Raw genomic sequence first — 15,463 nt, 5'->3', positions numbered from 1 at the left:
CTTAAGCCCAGAAGGTTGATTGAGGCCGAAAGGAGCTGACATCGCTCCCCTGCACTCCAGCCTGGGCGACAGAGCCAGACTCTTGTCTCAAAAAGCAAGCAAGCAAGCAAACAAACAAAACCCAAGGCAACAAGTCTCTCTCAAACCCCTTGGCTTCTTTCCCACTTATTCCCCTTCCAGTTCCTCATCTGTTAGACGTTTCCTTTCCTCTGGTACTTTCTTGGTATTTCCCTTCGGCTCCAAGTACGCCTGCGCAGACTGGGAAGTCTGGGAAGTTGGAGACCGAAAGCGCTACGAAGCCGGCAACGCACGATCTTTGCTTTGCGGCGCGGCCGTAAAGTGCCGTTACGCAGTGAGAAAATTACGACGTCCTTGGTTGCGGTTCCTTCGGTAGCTGGCGCTGTGCGTCACGTGCTGGTCTGGATTTTTCTCGATGCACTGGGTAAAGCCCCGGACTCTTAGCGTGGGAGGGCTCTTGATCTGTGATTTATGGGTAGGCACATCTACTTCAGTTCGGGAACCCAACGGCAGCCGGGTCCTAGTGCCCATTAGATACAGGGGGCCGGGACTCGGAGCTGTGGGTTGTGGGGAGGCGGAGGCACCAACTAAGAGCAACCTAGCATCGCGAAGCCGCCCTCGGGGCGCTGATGGCCGGACCTCTCCTGGGAAGGGCTTTAGCTGCAGTGTCTCTCTCTGTGGCCTTGGCCTCTGTGACCGTCAGGTCCCCCGGCTGCCGCGGCATCCCTGCGTTCAGGTATTCCACCCTCCTACTGCCGGCTTATTTGCCCTAGACTTTGAATTGGGGTGGAACCAGCTTTATTTCCGGCGTATTCTGTAGGCTTTGCTTTGTCTCTCGGGTTTTTATAGTCATATGCAAGTTTTCAAAAAGGCTGTAAAATGTTTTATCTGCCTTTTGAGGAAAACGAGTGGCGTCGGACCCTTTTTGACCTCTTATTTTGAAATTTGCCATCCTCCGTAAATCATTGTTTGTATCACGAGAGAGTTTAAATAGCACTTGTTTGGGATGGTGTTGCCCCGTGCCATTTTTTTATGGTTACTACTTAAAACATTGTTGTTAGAATTAATATATGTACATAGTTAAAACAGCTTGAAAATGATGTAAAATGAAAAGTGAAATCACTATTCCCCACCCCTTTCCAGGGTAGATAATATATTTGCTATCTACCTCCTTTTTTTTTTTTTTAATTTGTCTATTGTGGATAAATTTAGGAATTTATGGTGTCTTAGACTGCCTCCTTCTGTTCTTTCCTTCTCCAGTTTTTATTCTTTGAGTTAGTAAACACAGGGTCCTAGGTGCAGGCAGCCTTTTCTTATTTATTTTATAGATATTAAAAGTCTCTTGAATCTACAAAGATGATAATTAGAAAAAAAAAAATCTGTTTCCTAAATCTGTTTACTGTTGGGCAATAGTTCTGTGTCTTTTTGGTCCTGTTTCCTTCTGCTGTTTTTCTCCAACGTCTCATGGGCACTGGTTATCTGTCTATATTTTGGTTAATGTGAGTAATAGGTCTTGTTTTCAGTACACGGGTCGCTAATTGACTTTTGGCTCTTTGTACCAGGTCGCCTAGATAGGAAGGTTTCAGTTGAGGGCATGTGAGCAGGTACCAGACGGATAGGCTGAGAACCTGCCTTTTGCTTTAGGCTTTACATTAGTGGAGGAGCAGCTTCTCCACTGAGTATAGCTGTTTAACTTTGTTTCCTCAGTGTGAACTGTAAAATTATTAAGCCTGAGTTTCTGCTGTGTACTCTTAACAGCAGTATTCACAGTAGGGGTCCTACCCCTTCATTTCTAAAAAACTTTTGACTTTATTTTAGAGACAAACATAACTATTTTGCAGTTTTTGCTTGGAGAGTGGGGAGGGAGGAGGACTGAGTGATTTCCATGGTTTTTGTCCCGCTGCCAATTTATGACCTTTGGGCCCACTGACTTCAAGCTTGAAACCTCTAACTTTGCTCAGCTTGTAGGAATAGCATCTCCCCCTAATCCTTTGGTGTTTTTTTTTTTTTTTTTTTTTTGGACGGAGTTTCACTCTGTCGCCCAGGCTGGAGCGCAGTGGTGTGATCTCGGCTCACTGCAACCTCCGCCTCCTGGGTTCAAGGGATTCTTCTGCCTCAACCTCTTAAGTAGCTGGGACTAAAGACGCGCGCCACCACTCCCGGCTAATTGTTTTGTATTTTTTAGTAGAGGCGGGATTTCAACACCTTGGTTAGGCTGATCTGGTCTTGAACTCCTGACCTCGTGATCTGCCCGTCTCAGCCTCCCAAATTGCTGGGATTACAGTCGTGAACCACCACGCCTGTCCTTGGTGCATAGTCTTAAATTTACTTTGTCCTACTCTGGTTTTAAGGTCAATATTCCAACTACTTTTCATCTTCCTGAAGTTGGTTAACATCTGTCATTCACTGGTGGCATTTATTCCTTCTCCTGGTATGGATTTTATTTCCCTTTATCTTTATTTTCTTCCAGTGGGATTTGAGGAAGGAAGGAATGGAATACACGTATGTGCTCTCTGGAAATCTCTAATGCTTTTTTTGTTAGATACCAGCAGAACAGTGTAAACTTGCTTGGCAATTATTCTTCGGTTTTATAACTCCGGGAACCCTAGATGAGGCAGGTATATCCAGAACCAGAGACTGTACTGGCTTTAAAGAAAAAGCCAACAGTTAACAAATGTGCCATGTACCTGGTAACTAATATGGCAGAATAGCTTGAGCCGGGGAGGTAGGAGGTTGCAGTGAGCTGAGATCATGCCACTGCATTCCATTCTGGGTGACAAGAGTGATACAATGTCTCAAGAAAAACAAGAGTTTTGCCGGGCGCGGTGGCTCAAGCCTGTAATCCCAGCACTTTGGGAGGCCGAGACGGGCGGATCACGAGGTCGGGAGATCGAGACCATCCTGGCTAACACGGTGAAGCCCCGTCTCTACTAAAAGTACAAAAAACTAGCCAGGCGAGGTGGCGGGCGCCTGTAGTCCCAGCTACTCCGGAGGCTGAGGCAGGAGAATGGCAGGAACCCGGGAGTCGGAGCTTGCAGTGAGCTGAGATCCGGCCACTGCACTCCAGCCTGGGTGACAGAGCGAGACTCCGTCTCAAAAAAAAAAAAAAAAAAAAAAAAAAAAGAAAAACAAGAGTTTTACAGCCAGGCACCATGGTTAACACCTGTAATCCCAGTGCTTTGGGAGGCTGGGGCAGGAGGATCGTGTGAGGCCAGGAGTTTGAGACAAGTCTAGGCAACTTAGGAAGACCCTTGTCTCTAAAACAAAAAAAAATTAACTGGGTCTGGTGGCATGCATGTGTACTCCTCACTATCATAGGAGCAGAGTAGGCTTAGAGACTACTAAGTGATCAGTAGGATTGCTTGAGCTCAGGAGTTGAGTTTGAGGCTGTGGTAAGCTGTGATTGCATCACTGCATTCCAGCCGGAGTGACAGAGCAAGACCCTGTCCCTAATGTTCTTTTCCTTTTTTTTTGTTTTTGATATGGAGTCTCGCTCTTGTCGCCCAGGCTGGAGTGCAGTGGCGCGATCTCCACTCACTGCAACCTCTGCCTCCCAGGTTCAAGCGATTCTCCTGCCCCAGCCTCCCAAGTAGCTGGGATTACAGGCGCCTGTCACCATGCCTGGCTAAGTTTTATATTTTTAGTAGAAACGGGGTTTCACTATGTTGGCTAGGCTGGTTTCAAACTCCTGACCTCAGGTAATCTCTCCGCCTCTGCCTCCCAAAGTGCTGGGGATTACAGGTGTGAGCCCCCACGCCTGGCCGAGACCCTGTCTTTAAAAAAAAAAAAAAGAATTTTACCAGTCTTTGATAATTTGGAAAAACCTAGAAAATGACAGTTTTGCACTTAGTTTTTGTGATTACTAGAAAGTTTTTTCTTTTTTTCTTGCTCTGTCACCTAGGCTGGAGTGCAGTGGTGTGATCATGACTCACTGCAGTCTCAACCTCCTGGGCTCAAATGATTATCCCAACTCAGCATCCTGAGTATCTGGTACTACCAGTGCGCACTACCATGCCTGACTGATTAAAAATTTGTTTATTTTTTTTGTAGAGGTGGGTCTCCCTATGTTGCCCAGGCTGGTCTCAAACTATTGGGCTCCAGTGATCCTCCTGCCTTGGCCTCCTAAAGTGCTGGGATTATAGGTGTGAGACACTGCTCCCAGTCATCAAGTGTAGGTTTTCTAGAAAAAAAGTAGTATATTACAAAGATGTGGTGAATGTTTTTAAATAGCACAACATACAAATCTTCCGGAAGGATCTGTTGGGGACACGCATGTAGAACATTGTTTTATTACTGTGAATACGTAAAACACATGAGTGAACTAAAAATGAAATAGAGATAGTAAAGCATAGTGTTAAGAGCCTGGAATTCTAAGACAGCTTGCCTAGGTTTGGATCCTGATTTCTACTCAGTTGTGTGACCTTGGTAAACTTATTTACCTCTCTGGTTCGTAATGTTCTTATTTCCTTTTTTTTTTTTTTTGAGACGTAGTCTTGCACTGTTGCCCTGGCTGATGTGCAGTGGCGCAATCTTGGCTCTCTGCAACTTCCGCCTCCCAGGTTCAAGCGATTCTCCTGCCTCAGCCTCCTGAGTAGCTAGGATTATAGGTGACTGCTACCATGCCTGGCTAATTTTTTTGTATTTTTAGTAGAGACTGGGTTTCACTATGTTGGCCAGGCTGTTCTCGAATTCCTGACCTTGCGATCCTCCTGCCTCAGCCTCCCAAAGTGCTGCGATTACAGGTGTGAGCCACCACACTTGGCCTTAATGTTCTTATTTCTTTAAAAAATAAAAGAAAAGAAAAAAGATACTATGGCCTGGTGTGGAGGCTCACACCTGTAATCTCAGCACTTTGGAAGTCCGAGGCAGGAACATTGCTTGAGCCTAGGAGTTCAAGACCAGCCTGGACAACATCCAGTGAGACCCCATCTCTACAAAAAATAAACAAAATTGGGAGTCTCTGAGCCTACCTGATTTACCAAACCGCTCCCTCAACAAAAAGACAAAACTAAACCAAAAGAAAAAAAGAAAAAAAAAAGCCAGGTGTGATAGCACATGCCTGTAGTCCCAACTACTCAGGAGACTGAGGCAGGAGGATTGCTTGAGCCTGGGAGGTCGAGACTGCAGTTAGCCATGATTTTACCAATGCACGCCAGCCTGGGTAACAGAGTGAGGCCCTGTCTCAAAAAAAAAAAAAAAAAAGTTAAGAAAAAAAAAGTAACTGAACTCAGTTGTGAGGATCAAGTGAGTTAATTTACAGTGCTTAGAACAGCGTCTTGCACATAGTAATCACTGCATGTGATTATGACAATATGATTGTTGCAGATTTTCTTTATTTCAAAGCACCATGTCAGTATTGCATTTTTTAAAGTTTGCCAGTCTTAAGAACTGGTTTTTGCCATGTAAATGAACTTTATCAATTACTTAGTTCCCATTTGCTAGGCCAAATATATTTCTTGCACTTGTTCAGTAATACAATACAAAGGTCTAGGCTGTGTGTGTGTATATTACAAGTATTCTTTTTTCTGTTACCTTTTAGTGTATCACATTTAAATAGCATATTTAGATAGCAGTGTTAACACTTTTTGATGTGATAAGATGTGTAGTCTGAATTTTGCTCTTTTCTTGCACAATTAAATTTGTTTTAGAAAAGTAAATAATCCAGTGTGTAAGTCTGTCTTGTCAAGTAGATAGGTTGGTGGAATTCCATAAACATTTTATTGCTAAATCAGGGAACAAAGAGCCTTAAGTTATTTTAAACATTTTTGGTACTTGAGTGGGATGGAGTGGAACAGGATTAGTGTTTACTGTTGGGTATTTAATTAATGGCCTTAACTTTTTTCTTGCCCTACTCCCAAACCGTGAAACATAACTCATTCTGTAGTAGAGTTCAGTTAGAGGTTAGGGTTCCATATGTTAACATTTTGCTTTTTAAAACACCTGAAGTCTGTTTGCTAATTTTGATAAATGTGTTTCATATATGTATTTATTTTTTGTTGAGTATGAGTTTAAGGTGAGTGAGGGACTCTTTATTTTCAGAATATTCATTATGTACATTTCCTAAACTGTGGCAGCTGAAGCAAGACAGTCGTCACAGCATGGAAGTGAATGAACCTACTGCTTTTAATAAAGTTAGTCACAAATCAGATATTCGCTCACCTTACACTAGTTTTCAGCCCATCTGGGGATATTCCCTTCTTTATTGGTTAGGGTTTCCCGATTTTGGTGTGTTTTACAACACTTTGCAGATGTAAAGTGAGTGTAAAATGAAATAGTAATTGTTTCAGAGTCTTTAAATGTGATGAAAGAGAACAGCTTGAATAGTACGTAAAACTGTAGATGCACAAAAATAGGAAAGAATGAAACCAGTTAAAAATCCAACTGACAGTTTGGCAGTTTCTTACAGAACTCAACACTTTAGAATTCAGCAGTCACACTCTTTGGTATTTACCCAAATGAACTGAAAATTTATGTCCACACAAAAACCTGCACACAGATGTTTATAGCAGTTTTATTCATTACTGCCAAAACTTAGAAGCAGCCAAGATTTTCTTCAATAGGTGAATGGGTAAATAAACTGTGGTGCATCCAGCCAATGGGATACTATTTAGTGCTAAGAAGAAATGAGCTATCAAGCCATGAAAAGACATGGAGGAATCTTAAATGCATATTATTAACTGAAGGAAGGCTGTATGATTCCAACTATATGGCATTCTTGAAGGCGTAACTGGGGAGACAGTAAAAGGATCAGGAGTTGGATGAATTGGGGTAAAACAGAGGACTTTAGCCTCCTGCATTGTCAACATCCCCACAGAGCCATGGAGCCATACGTTTGTTACAATCGAACCTACATTGACGCTTTATCACCCAAAGTCCTGTAGTTTATATCAGGGTTTACTCTTGGTCACGTACTTTATGGTTTGGACAAATGTATAATGACACGCATCAACTATTACGGAATTGTACACATAAAATTCACTGCCTTTGGGGCAGTGAAACTTGTGTATGATACCTAATGGTAGGTACATATATACACTGTATATACTGAAGATGGACCAGGAGGAAGTCTAGTAGGCAGTTCTTGTAAGTCAGGTTAAGAATTTTAATTAAAAAAAAAAAGAGTTTCTTATTTTTTTGATGAGTCGGGATCTCATTATGTTGCCCAGGCTGGAGTGCAGTGGCGTGATCATGGTTCACTGCAGCCTTGACCTCCTGGACTCAGGAGATCCTCCCACCTCAGTTTCCTGAGTAGCAGCAACTATAGGCACGTACCAGCATGCCTGGATAACTTTTAAAAATTTTTGTAGAGATAAGGGTCTCACTATCTCACCTAGGGTGGTCTTGAACTTCCAGCTTCAAGCAGTCCTCCTGCCTTGGCCTCCTAAAGTGTTGGGATTACAGACGTGAGCCAGCATGCCCCACTGATAAGTTTCTTTTTGTATATATATAATTAAGTAATTTTCCCTAATTGCGTAAATTTGATCAGGCATACCTCACTTTATTTGGTATGTTTGGGAGTCTTTTTTCCTTCTCTTTTTTAACTTGTTTCCTTTTCTCCTTTTTCTTCCATTTTATTTCTTATCCTTTTTTTTAAATCTGTTTTTCTCTTTTTTTCTTATCCTTTCCTGCAACTCCCTTTCCTTTTCTCCTTTTCTCTCTCCCCTTTTCCTCCCCATCTTTGCCACTCTCTCTTCTTTCCCCCATCCTCTTTTTATTCTCTCCTCTCCTCTACTCCCCTTTCCCCCTCCCTTTCCTTTTCGTTCTTCCTTTCTTTTCCCTCTTCCTGTTTGCTTCTACGTCTATTCACATCAGCACCTTATTTCCTAGCTCATGTTAAGAACCTGATTATGTGGATCCTTCTATATATGCTTATATAATAAATAGTATAGACATTTGTGGTAAGCAGAATAATGGCCCCCCAAGTATGTACGCATCCTAATACCTGGAACCTGTGTATATGTTGCCTTACATAGCAAAAGAGAGTGCAGGTGTGATTAAGGTTAAGGACGTTGAGATGGGGAGAGCATCCTGGAAGGTGTGCCTGCTGTAATTGAGAGTCCTTAAAAAATGACCTGGCCGTGATCAAAGATAAGACTACTAATGAATGGTCAGAGAGAGATTCTATGTTGCTGGCTTTGAAGATGATGGAAGGGGGCCATGAGCCACAGAATGCAGATGGAATGGGGATTCCCTCTAGAAGCTGGGAAAGGGAGGCGAATGAATTTTTCTCTTGAGTCTCCAGAAAGGAATGCAGCCCTGCTGGTAAATTGCCTTTAGCCAAGTGAGACCTTTGTTGGACTTCTAACCTACAATACTGTAAGAGAATGAATTTGTGTTGTCTTAAGTCATTGAATTTGTGGTGATTTGTTATGGCTTCAATAGAAAACTAATACATTATATACATGCACTGAAATGTATGTACTTACTTATTTTTTATGTCATTGCTTTATAAAAATAGTATTATAGCACTTTACTGAATCTTTTTTCAGCAATACCTTATGGAAATACAAATTGTTTGATGTCATTATTTTTATTAGCAAGTAAATTTCTCCACATCTTTGCCAATACTTATTTTCTGTATTGTTTTTTTGATAGTGGTAATTCTAATGGGTCTGAGGCAGTACCTCATTGTGGTTTTGACTTGCTTTTGTCTAATAATTAGTGATATTGAGCATCTTCCCATGTGCTTATTGGCCATTTGTGTATCTTTTTTGGAGAAATGTCTATTGGAATCCTTTGCCCATTTTTTAATTGGGTTGTTTTATTGTTGTTGTGTGTAGGAGTTCTTTCTGTATTCTGGATATAACCAACCCTTTATCAGACATGTGATTCCCAAGTATCTTCTCCTGTTCCATGGGTTGCTTTTTCACTCTTGATTGTGTCTTTTGATACCCAGAAGTCTTTCATTTTGAGGTAATATGTAGTCCAACTTACCATTTTTTCTCTTGTTGCTTGTACTTTTGGTGTCATATCCAGAAAATCATTGCCAAATCCAGTGTCGTGAAATTTTGTCAGCATGTGTTCCTCTAAGATTTTGATCATTTTAGGTCTTATGTGTAGGTCTTTGACCCATTTTTAGTTAATATTTTTATATGGTGTAAGGTAAGGGTCAAACTTCATACTGCTTTTGCATGTGAATATCTAATTTTCCTAGCACCATTTGTTGAAAAGACTGCCCTTTGCCTGTTGAAATGGTCTTGGTACCTTTGTCAAAAATTATTATGAGGATTTATTTGTGGGTTCTACTTCTATTCCATTAGTCTATATGTTTGTCTGTATGCCAGTATCTCAGTGTTGTGATTGCTATAGCTGTGTAGTCAGTGTGAGACCTTGAACTTTGTTTTTCCCTTTCAAGATTGTCTTGGCTATTTGGGGTTCCTTGAGATTCCATATACATTTTAAGGTAGAGTTTTCTGTTTCTGGAAAAACATCATTGGGATTTTGGCAGAGATTGCATTGAATCTGTAGATAACTGAGTAGTATTGATATCTTAACAATATTTTCTTCCAGTCAATGAACATAGGATGTCTTTTTATTTATTGGTGTCTTTAACTTTTTTTAGCAATATTTTGTAGTGTTCAGTGTATAAAAGTTTTGCTTCCTTAAGTTTATTCCTAAGTATTTTATTCTTTTTGATGCTATTGTAAGTAGAATTGTTTTCTTAATATTCCTTTTGGATTGTTAATTATTAGTGCTTTGTTTGTTTTTTTTTTGAGATAGAGTCTCGATCTCAACTTACTGCAACATCTGCCTCCAGCGTTCAAGCGATTCTCCTGCCTCAGCTTCTTGAGTAGCTGGGATTACAGGCACGCACCACCACACCCGGCTAATTTTTGTATTTTTAGTAGACACAGGTTGGCTGGACTGGTCTCAAACTCGCCTCTGCCTTCCAAAGTGCTGGGATTACAGGCATGAGCCAGTGCACCCAGCCTGTTAGTGTTTTTTAATGTAACCATTTTTGTGTGTTGATTTCATACCTTGCAACTTTACTGAATTCATTTATTAGTTCTAACAGTTTTTTCGTAAATTATCTTGGGTTTTCTACATAAAATATCATGTGATGTGTAAATACAGGTTGAGTATCCCTTATCTAAAATGCTTGGGACCAGAGCGTTTTGGATTTCAGGTTTTGGAATATTTGCATACACATGATGAGATGTCTTGGAGATGGGACTCAAGTCTAAACACGGAATTCATTTGTATTTCATATATACTTTAAACAGGTAGCCTGGAGATAATTTTATACAATATTTTAAACTTGTGCCTGAAACAATTTTGGTGTTTCCCATGGTGTGGAATTTTCTATCTGTGGCATCATATCAGCACTCAAAAAATTTCTGATTTTGGATTTTTGGATTAGGAATACTCAACCAGTTTTACTTCTTCCTTTCCAATTTGGATGCTTTTTCCTTTTTTTCATTTCCTAATTGTTCTGGCCAGAACTTCTTTTTCTTTCCTAATTGCTCTGGCTAGAACTTCCAGTATTATATTAAATAAAGTGAACATCCTTGTCTTGTTCCTGATCTTAGAGGAAAAACTTTCAGTCTTGCACCTTCACACCATTAGCTGTGGGCTTTTCATATATGGCCTTTATTATGTTGAGGTAATTTCCTTCTATTGCTAGTTTGTTGAATATTTTTAAATCATGAAAGGGTGTTGAATTTTGTTAGATAATTTTTCTGCATCAATCAAGAGGATTGTGTTTTTTAAAAAAGTTTTGTTAATGTGGTACATTATGTTGATTGATTTTCATTATGTGGAACCATCATTGCATTCCAGGAATGTCTCCCTTGGTCATGGTGTATAATCCTTTTCATGTGCTGTTGAATTCTGTTTGTTATTATTTTGTTGAGGATTTTCACATCAGTATTAATCAAAGATTCTAGTTTGTAGTTTTTTTTTTTTATAGTGTCTTTGTCGAGCTTTAGTATCAGGATAATGCTGGCCTCATAGAGTGAGTTTGGAAGTGTTTACTTCCTCTTCAGGGTTTTGGAAGAGTTGAGGGAATATTGGTGTTGATTGTTCTTTAAATGTTTGGTAGAATTTATCAGTAAAGCCATCTGGTCCTGGGTTTTTCTTTGTTGGGAGTAAATAGATACTTTAAAGAGTAAATAGATACTTTAAAAAAATTCGCCTTTTAAAATTATACAACCCCATTCAAACTTTACTACCTATCCTGCAATGGTTACTTTTTCTTTTATGGTTATCAGCCCATCCAGGATCATTGATTACTTCTAATTGTCATGTCTTTTTAGTCTTAATCTATCTGGAAGAGTTCCTGCACTTTTCTCTATCTTTCATGACCTTACCAATTTAGAGAGTACACACCTTTATTCTGTAAGATGTCTCTTAACCTGGGTCTGTCCTGTGTTTTCTTTTTTCTTTTTTTTTTTTTTTGAGACGGAGTCTCGCTCTGTCGCCCAGGCTGGAGTGCAGTGGCCGGATCTCAGCGCACTGCAAGCTCCGCCTCCCGGGTTTACGCCATTCTCCTGCCTCAGCCTCCCGAGTAGCTGGGACTACAGGCGCCCACCACCTCGCCCGGCTTAGTTTTTTGCATTTTTTAGTAGAGACGGGGTTTCACCATGTTAGCCAGGATGGCTGGGATTACAGGCTTGAGCCACAGTGCCCGGCCTGTCCTGTGTTTTCTAATGTCCAGATTCAGGTCATATATTTTTGGCAGAAATACCTCAAATGATTGTTGTGTACTTCTCACTGTATGAGATCAGGAGGCACATGCGATTGACTTATTCCACAACCTTGGTCAAGTGGATATTTGCCCCGTCAATCATTTTGTCTTAAGAAGGTCAAACTGACTGGTATTGTGAGAGTAGGGGAAAGGAGCTACCATAATTTTACCATGTCCTCAGAATCTCCTTTCCTACTTTAGATGTCCTAATTTAAGGTCATCAAGAATTCGTATTTTATTTTAAGGATAATGAGAAGCCATTTAACTTTTTAGGAAAGATGAGATTGAAAAATTTTTGTGTATGCTGTGTGGTTAGGGTGAAGGTTGGTTGGTTTTTCTTTTGCATATGCTCTCCAATTATTTCATGCCTGTATACTTTGTTTAAATTTTGCTCTAAAGGTTACAATTTGTATATTTACCACAGTCTACCTTCAAATTATATTACATTAGTTCGTTTTCAGTGTAAGAATTTTTCAGTATTTAATTTCTATTTTCCCATTTTCCTTTGAACCATTTTGCCATATGTTTTACGTGTATATTAGACTATAGATGATTTTTAAAAAATGCATTCCTTCACGTAGACTTTAAACGATTTTCTTTTATAATTTTTTTTTTTTTTTTTTTTTTTTTTTTTTTTTTTTTTTTGAGATGGAGTCTCGCTCTGTCGCCCAGGCTGGAGTACAGTGGCACAATCTCAGCTCACTGCAACCTCCACCTCCTGGGTTCAAGTGATTCTCCTGCCCCAGCCTCCCCAGTAGCTGGGATTACAGGTGCGCACCACTACACCTGGCTAATTTTTGTATTTTTTAGTAGAGACGGGGTTTCACCATGTTGAGCAGGCTGGTCTCGAACTCCTGACCTCAAGTGATCTGCCCACCTTGGCCTCCCAAAGTGCTGGGATTACCGATATGAGCTACCACGCCGGGCCTACATTTGTTTTTATGGTTTGAGTTTTTATAACAGACTTCCCCTTCTATAATGGATAACACACAAGTAAGCTTGTGTCTTTCTTTCTTTTTTTTTTTTTGCCTAAAATAAATTCAGTGAGTGGGTTCCAACTAATAAGATTTAGCTATATGTTAAAAAACTGTATATTTGAAAATAATCTCTCATAGATGTTGGACCTTTAGACTAATATGCATCATATTTGAATTTTCTGATTCTTAAAGGTTTTTGAAATTGGAAAGTATGTTTTTGGGTCTTTGAATTAGGTTCTTTCTCTTTTGTTTTTTTTTTGAAATGGAGTTTTTGCTCTTGTTGCCCAGGTTGGAGCGCAATGGCGCGATGTTGGCTCACTGCAACCTCTACCTTCCGAGTTCAAGCGATTCTCTTGCCTCAACCTCCCAAGTAGCTGGATTACAGGCATACCATGCCTGGCTAATTTTGTCTTTTTAGTAGAGATGGCATTTCACCATGTTGGTCAGGCTGGTCTTGAACTCCTAACCTCAGGTGATCCACCTCAGCCTCCCAAAGTGCTGGGATTACAGGCGTAAGCCGCCACGCCCGGCCTAGGTTCTTTAATTAATATATTTTTGGTATTTATGTAAAATATTTTTTCTTTTTCTCCCCCAGAAACTCGTTTTCATCTTGTTGGTTTCATCTTAATACCAACGTCATGTCTGGTTCTAATGGTTCCAAAGAGAATTCCCACAATAAGGCTCGGACGTCTCCTTACCCAGGTTCAAAAGTTGAACGAAGCCAGGTTCCTAATGAGAAGGTGGGCTGGCTTGTTGAGTGGCAGGACTATAACCCTGTGGAATACACTGCAGTCTCTGTCTTGGCTGGACCCAGGTGGGCAGATCCTCAGATCAGGTGAGCAAATAAGACAGCGTTAGCTGGGAGTAGGACTCTTAGAGAAGCTAATGGTTTTATTTGTAAAGTATATTTTTGACACCTGAAAATAATTTCAATCTATGCTTAGCTGTGTTATAACTCAGTTTCCACATTTGCTTGAATTCTTGCTAAAGATAAACAGTTCATATTTTTTTATTATTTTCGTGGTTTTAGGAGGATACTTTCAAATAGTTAAATCTGTTTTGATTTGAAATAACAAATAGCATCAGCTATGTGTTATGAAATAACAGCTGGTACTATTATATTTGTTTTGAAATAACAGCTGATGGTACTTGTTTTCATGTGTTCTGTTTGGGTTATCAATAGAACATCTTTTGTGGTTATTTTCCAACATAACTAGACTTGTGAAAATATTTTTCGGAAAATTTTCCAGGTTACTAAGAACAGGATGATGATAAACCAGTGTGAAAAAATAGAAGAGGGATGGATAAAGGGAAGAGAGAGGGGAAGAAAGAGAGAGAAAGGGCTCTCACTAAATTCATAGAAGTGCTGCATTGATTAACATTTTGTGTTTATGTTTCTTTTATTTTTTCCAGCTTTATTGATGTATGATTGACAAATAACTATATATAAGGTATACAATGTGATATTTTGACATGCATATACATTTTGAAGTGATTACCACAATCAAGCCATTTAAAATAATCTTACATGGTTACCTTTTTTATGTGTGTAGTGAGAACAGTTGAGATCTACTCTCAGCAAGTTTCAAGTATGCAATACTGTATTATTACTATTTTTGAGACTGGTGCTCTATCTATTTTTGAGACTGTACTTCACCCAGGCTGGAGTATAGTGATGTGATCATAGCTTGCTCTAACCTTCAACTCCGGGGCTCAGGTGATTCTCCTGTCTCAGCCACCAGAGTAGCTAGGACTATGGGCATATTCCACCATACTTGGCTGATTTTATTTTACTTTTTTTTAAGTAGAGATGGGGTCTCACTGTTTTGTCCAGGCTGGACAAGAACAGTATTATTAACTGTAGTCACCACACTGTAAATTAGATCTCTAGAACTTACTCATTTTGCATAACTGAAACTTTATACCCTTTGACCAACATCTCCCCATTTTTCCCACCTCTTTATGTTCCTTTTCTAACCCAGGGTGGAGTGCAGTGGTGTGATCATAGCTCACTGCAGCCTTGATCTCCTGGGCTCAAGTGATCCTCCCACTTCAGCCTCCAGAGCAGCTGGGACTACAGGTGTGTGCCACCATGCCTGGCTAACTTTTAAATTTTTAGCAGAGATGAGTTCTCACTGTATTATTGTCCAGTCTGGTCTCGAACTCCTGAGCTCAAGTGATCTGCCTTGGCTTGCCAAAGTGCTGGGATTACAGGCGTGAGTCAGCACGCCTGGTGATTTTTTTAAAGGGGTGAATCTCTAGAGTCCCAAAGGCATTGCAACTCTGTTTTTATAATTTCATGGTTTTTATCATTTAATTCATTTTATTTGCATGTTAGATGGCAGATTGGTTAGAAGTCTTAAGAAAATGTATGGATCATTGAAGTTGGAAATTATTCCCCAAACCACAGATATTTCTTTGCTCACTCACTGGCATTAAAGCAAGAAAAAAGTGAAACCTGTGTCAGAACTGCCCATGAACTATCCAGTGCTACATAACTCTTTATTCACTGTCAGTGCAATTATGGCAGGGATTTTATAGTGGTGAGGAGAGTAGTTTAGTTATGTCTGTTTAAAAAATTTTTTGTTGGGCCGGGCACAGTGGCTCGCGCCTGTGATCCCAGCACTTTGGGAGGCCAAGGTGGGCGGATCACTTGAGGTCAGGAGTTTGAGACCAGCTTGGCCAACATGATGAAACCCTCAGCCTGCCGAGTGGCTAGGACTACAAGAACATGCCACCACACCCGGCTAATTTTTTATATTTTAAAAATATAAAATGTATA

At 40.2% G+C, this 15,463-nt stretch overlaps 1 protein-coding gene across 3 annotated transcripts in view; it reads left to right on the top strand.

Annotated features, from left to right (window-relative positions):
• The first annotated feature begins 331 nt into the window (after positions 1 to 331).
• Positions 332 to 15,463, top strand: part of NUDT9 (nudix hydrolase 9) — a 39,854-nt gene continuing 24,722 nt past the window's right edge. Inside the window, exons 1-2 of one of the 3 annotated variants that reach the window (XM_017866851.1) lie at positions 332 to 754; positions 13,277 to 13,516. In XM_017866851.1, the coding sequence (XP_017722340.1) occupies positions 648 to 754; positions 13,277 to 13,516 (347 nt within the window). In that variant the 5' untranslated portion in view covers positions 332 to 647. The remainder of the gene's footprint in view (positions 755 to 13,276; positions 13,517 to 15,463) is intronic. The other 2 variants (XM_017866852.1, XM_017866853.1) reach the window with 2 other exon arrangements.

The sequence above is a fragment of the Rhinopithecus bieti genome, unplaced genomic scaffold, assembly GCF_001698545.2.
Source record: "Rhinopithecus bieti isolate Rb0 unplaced genomic scaffold, ASM169854v2 scaffold_3767, whole genome shotgun sequence".
Classification (NCBI taxonomy): Eukaryota; Metazoa; Chordata; class Mammalia; order Primates; family Cercopithecidae; genus Rhinopithecus; species Rhinopithecus bieti.
The sequence above is the reverse complement of the archived record's forward strand: the minus strand, read 5'-3'. Positions and strand labels throughout refer to the sequence as shown.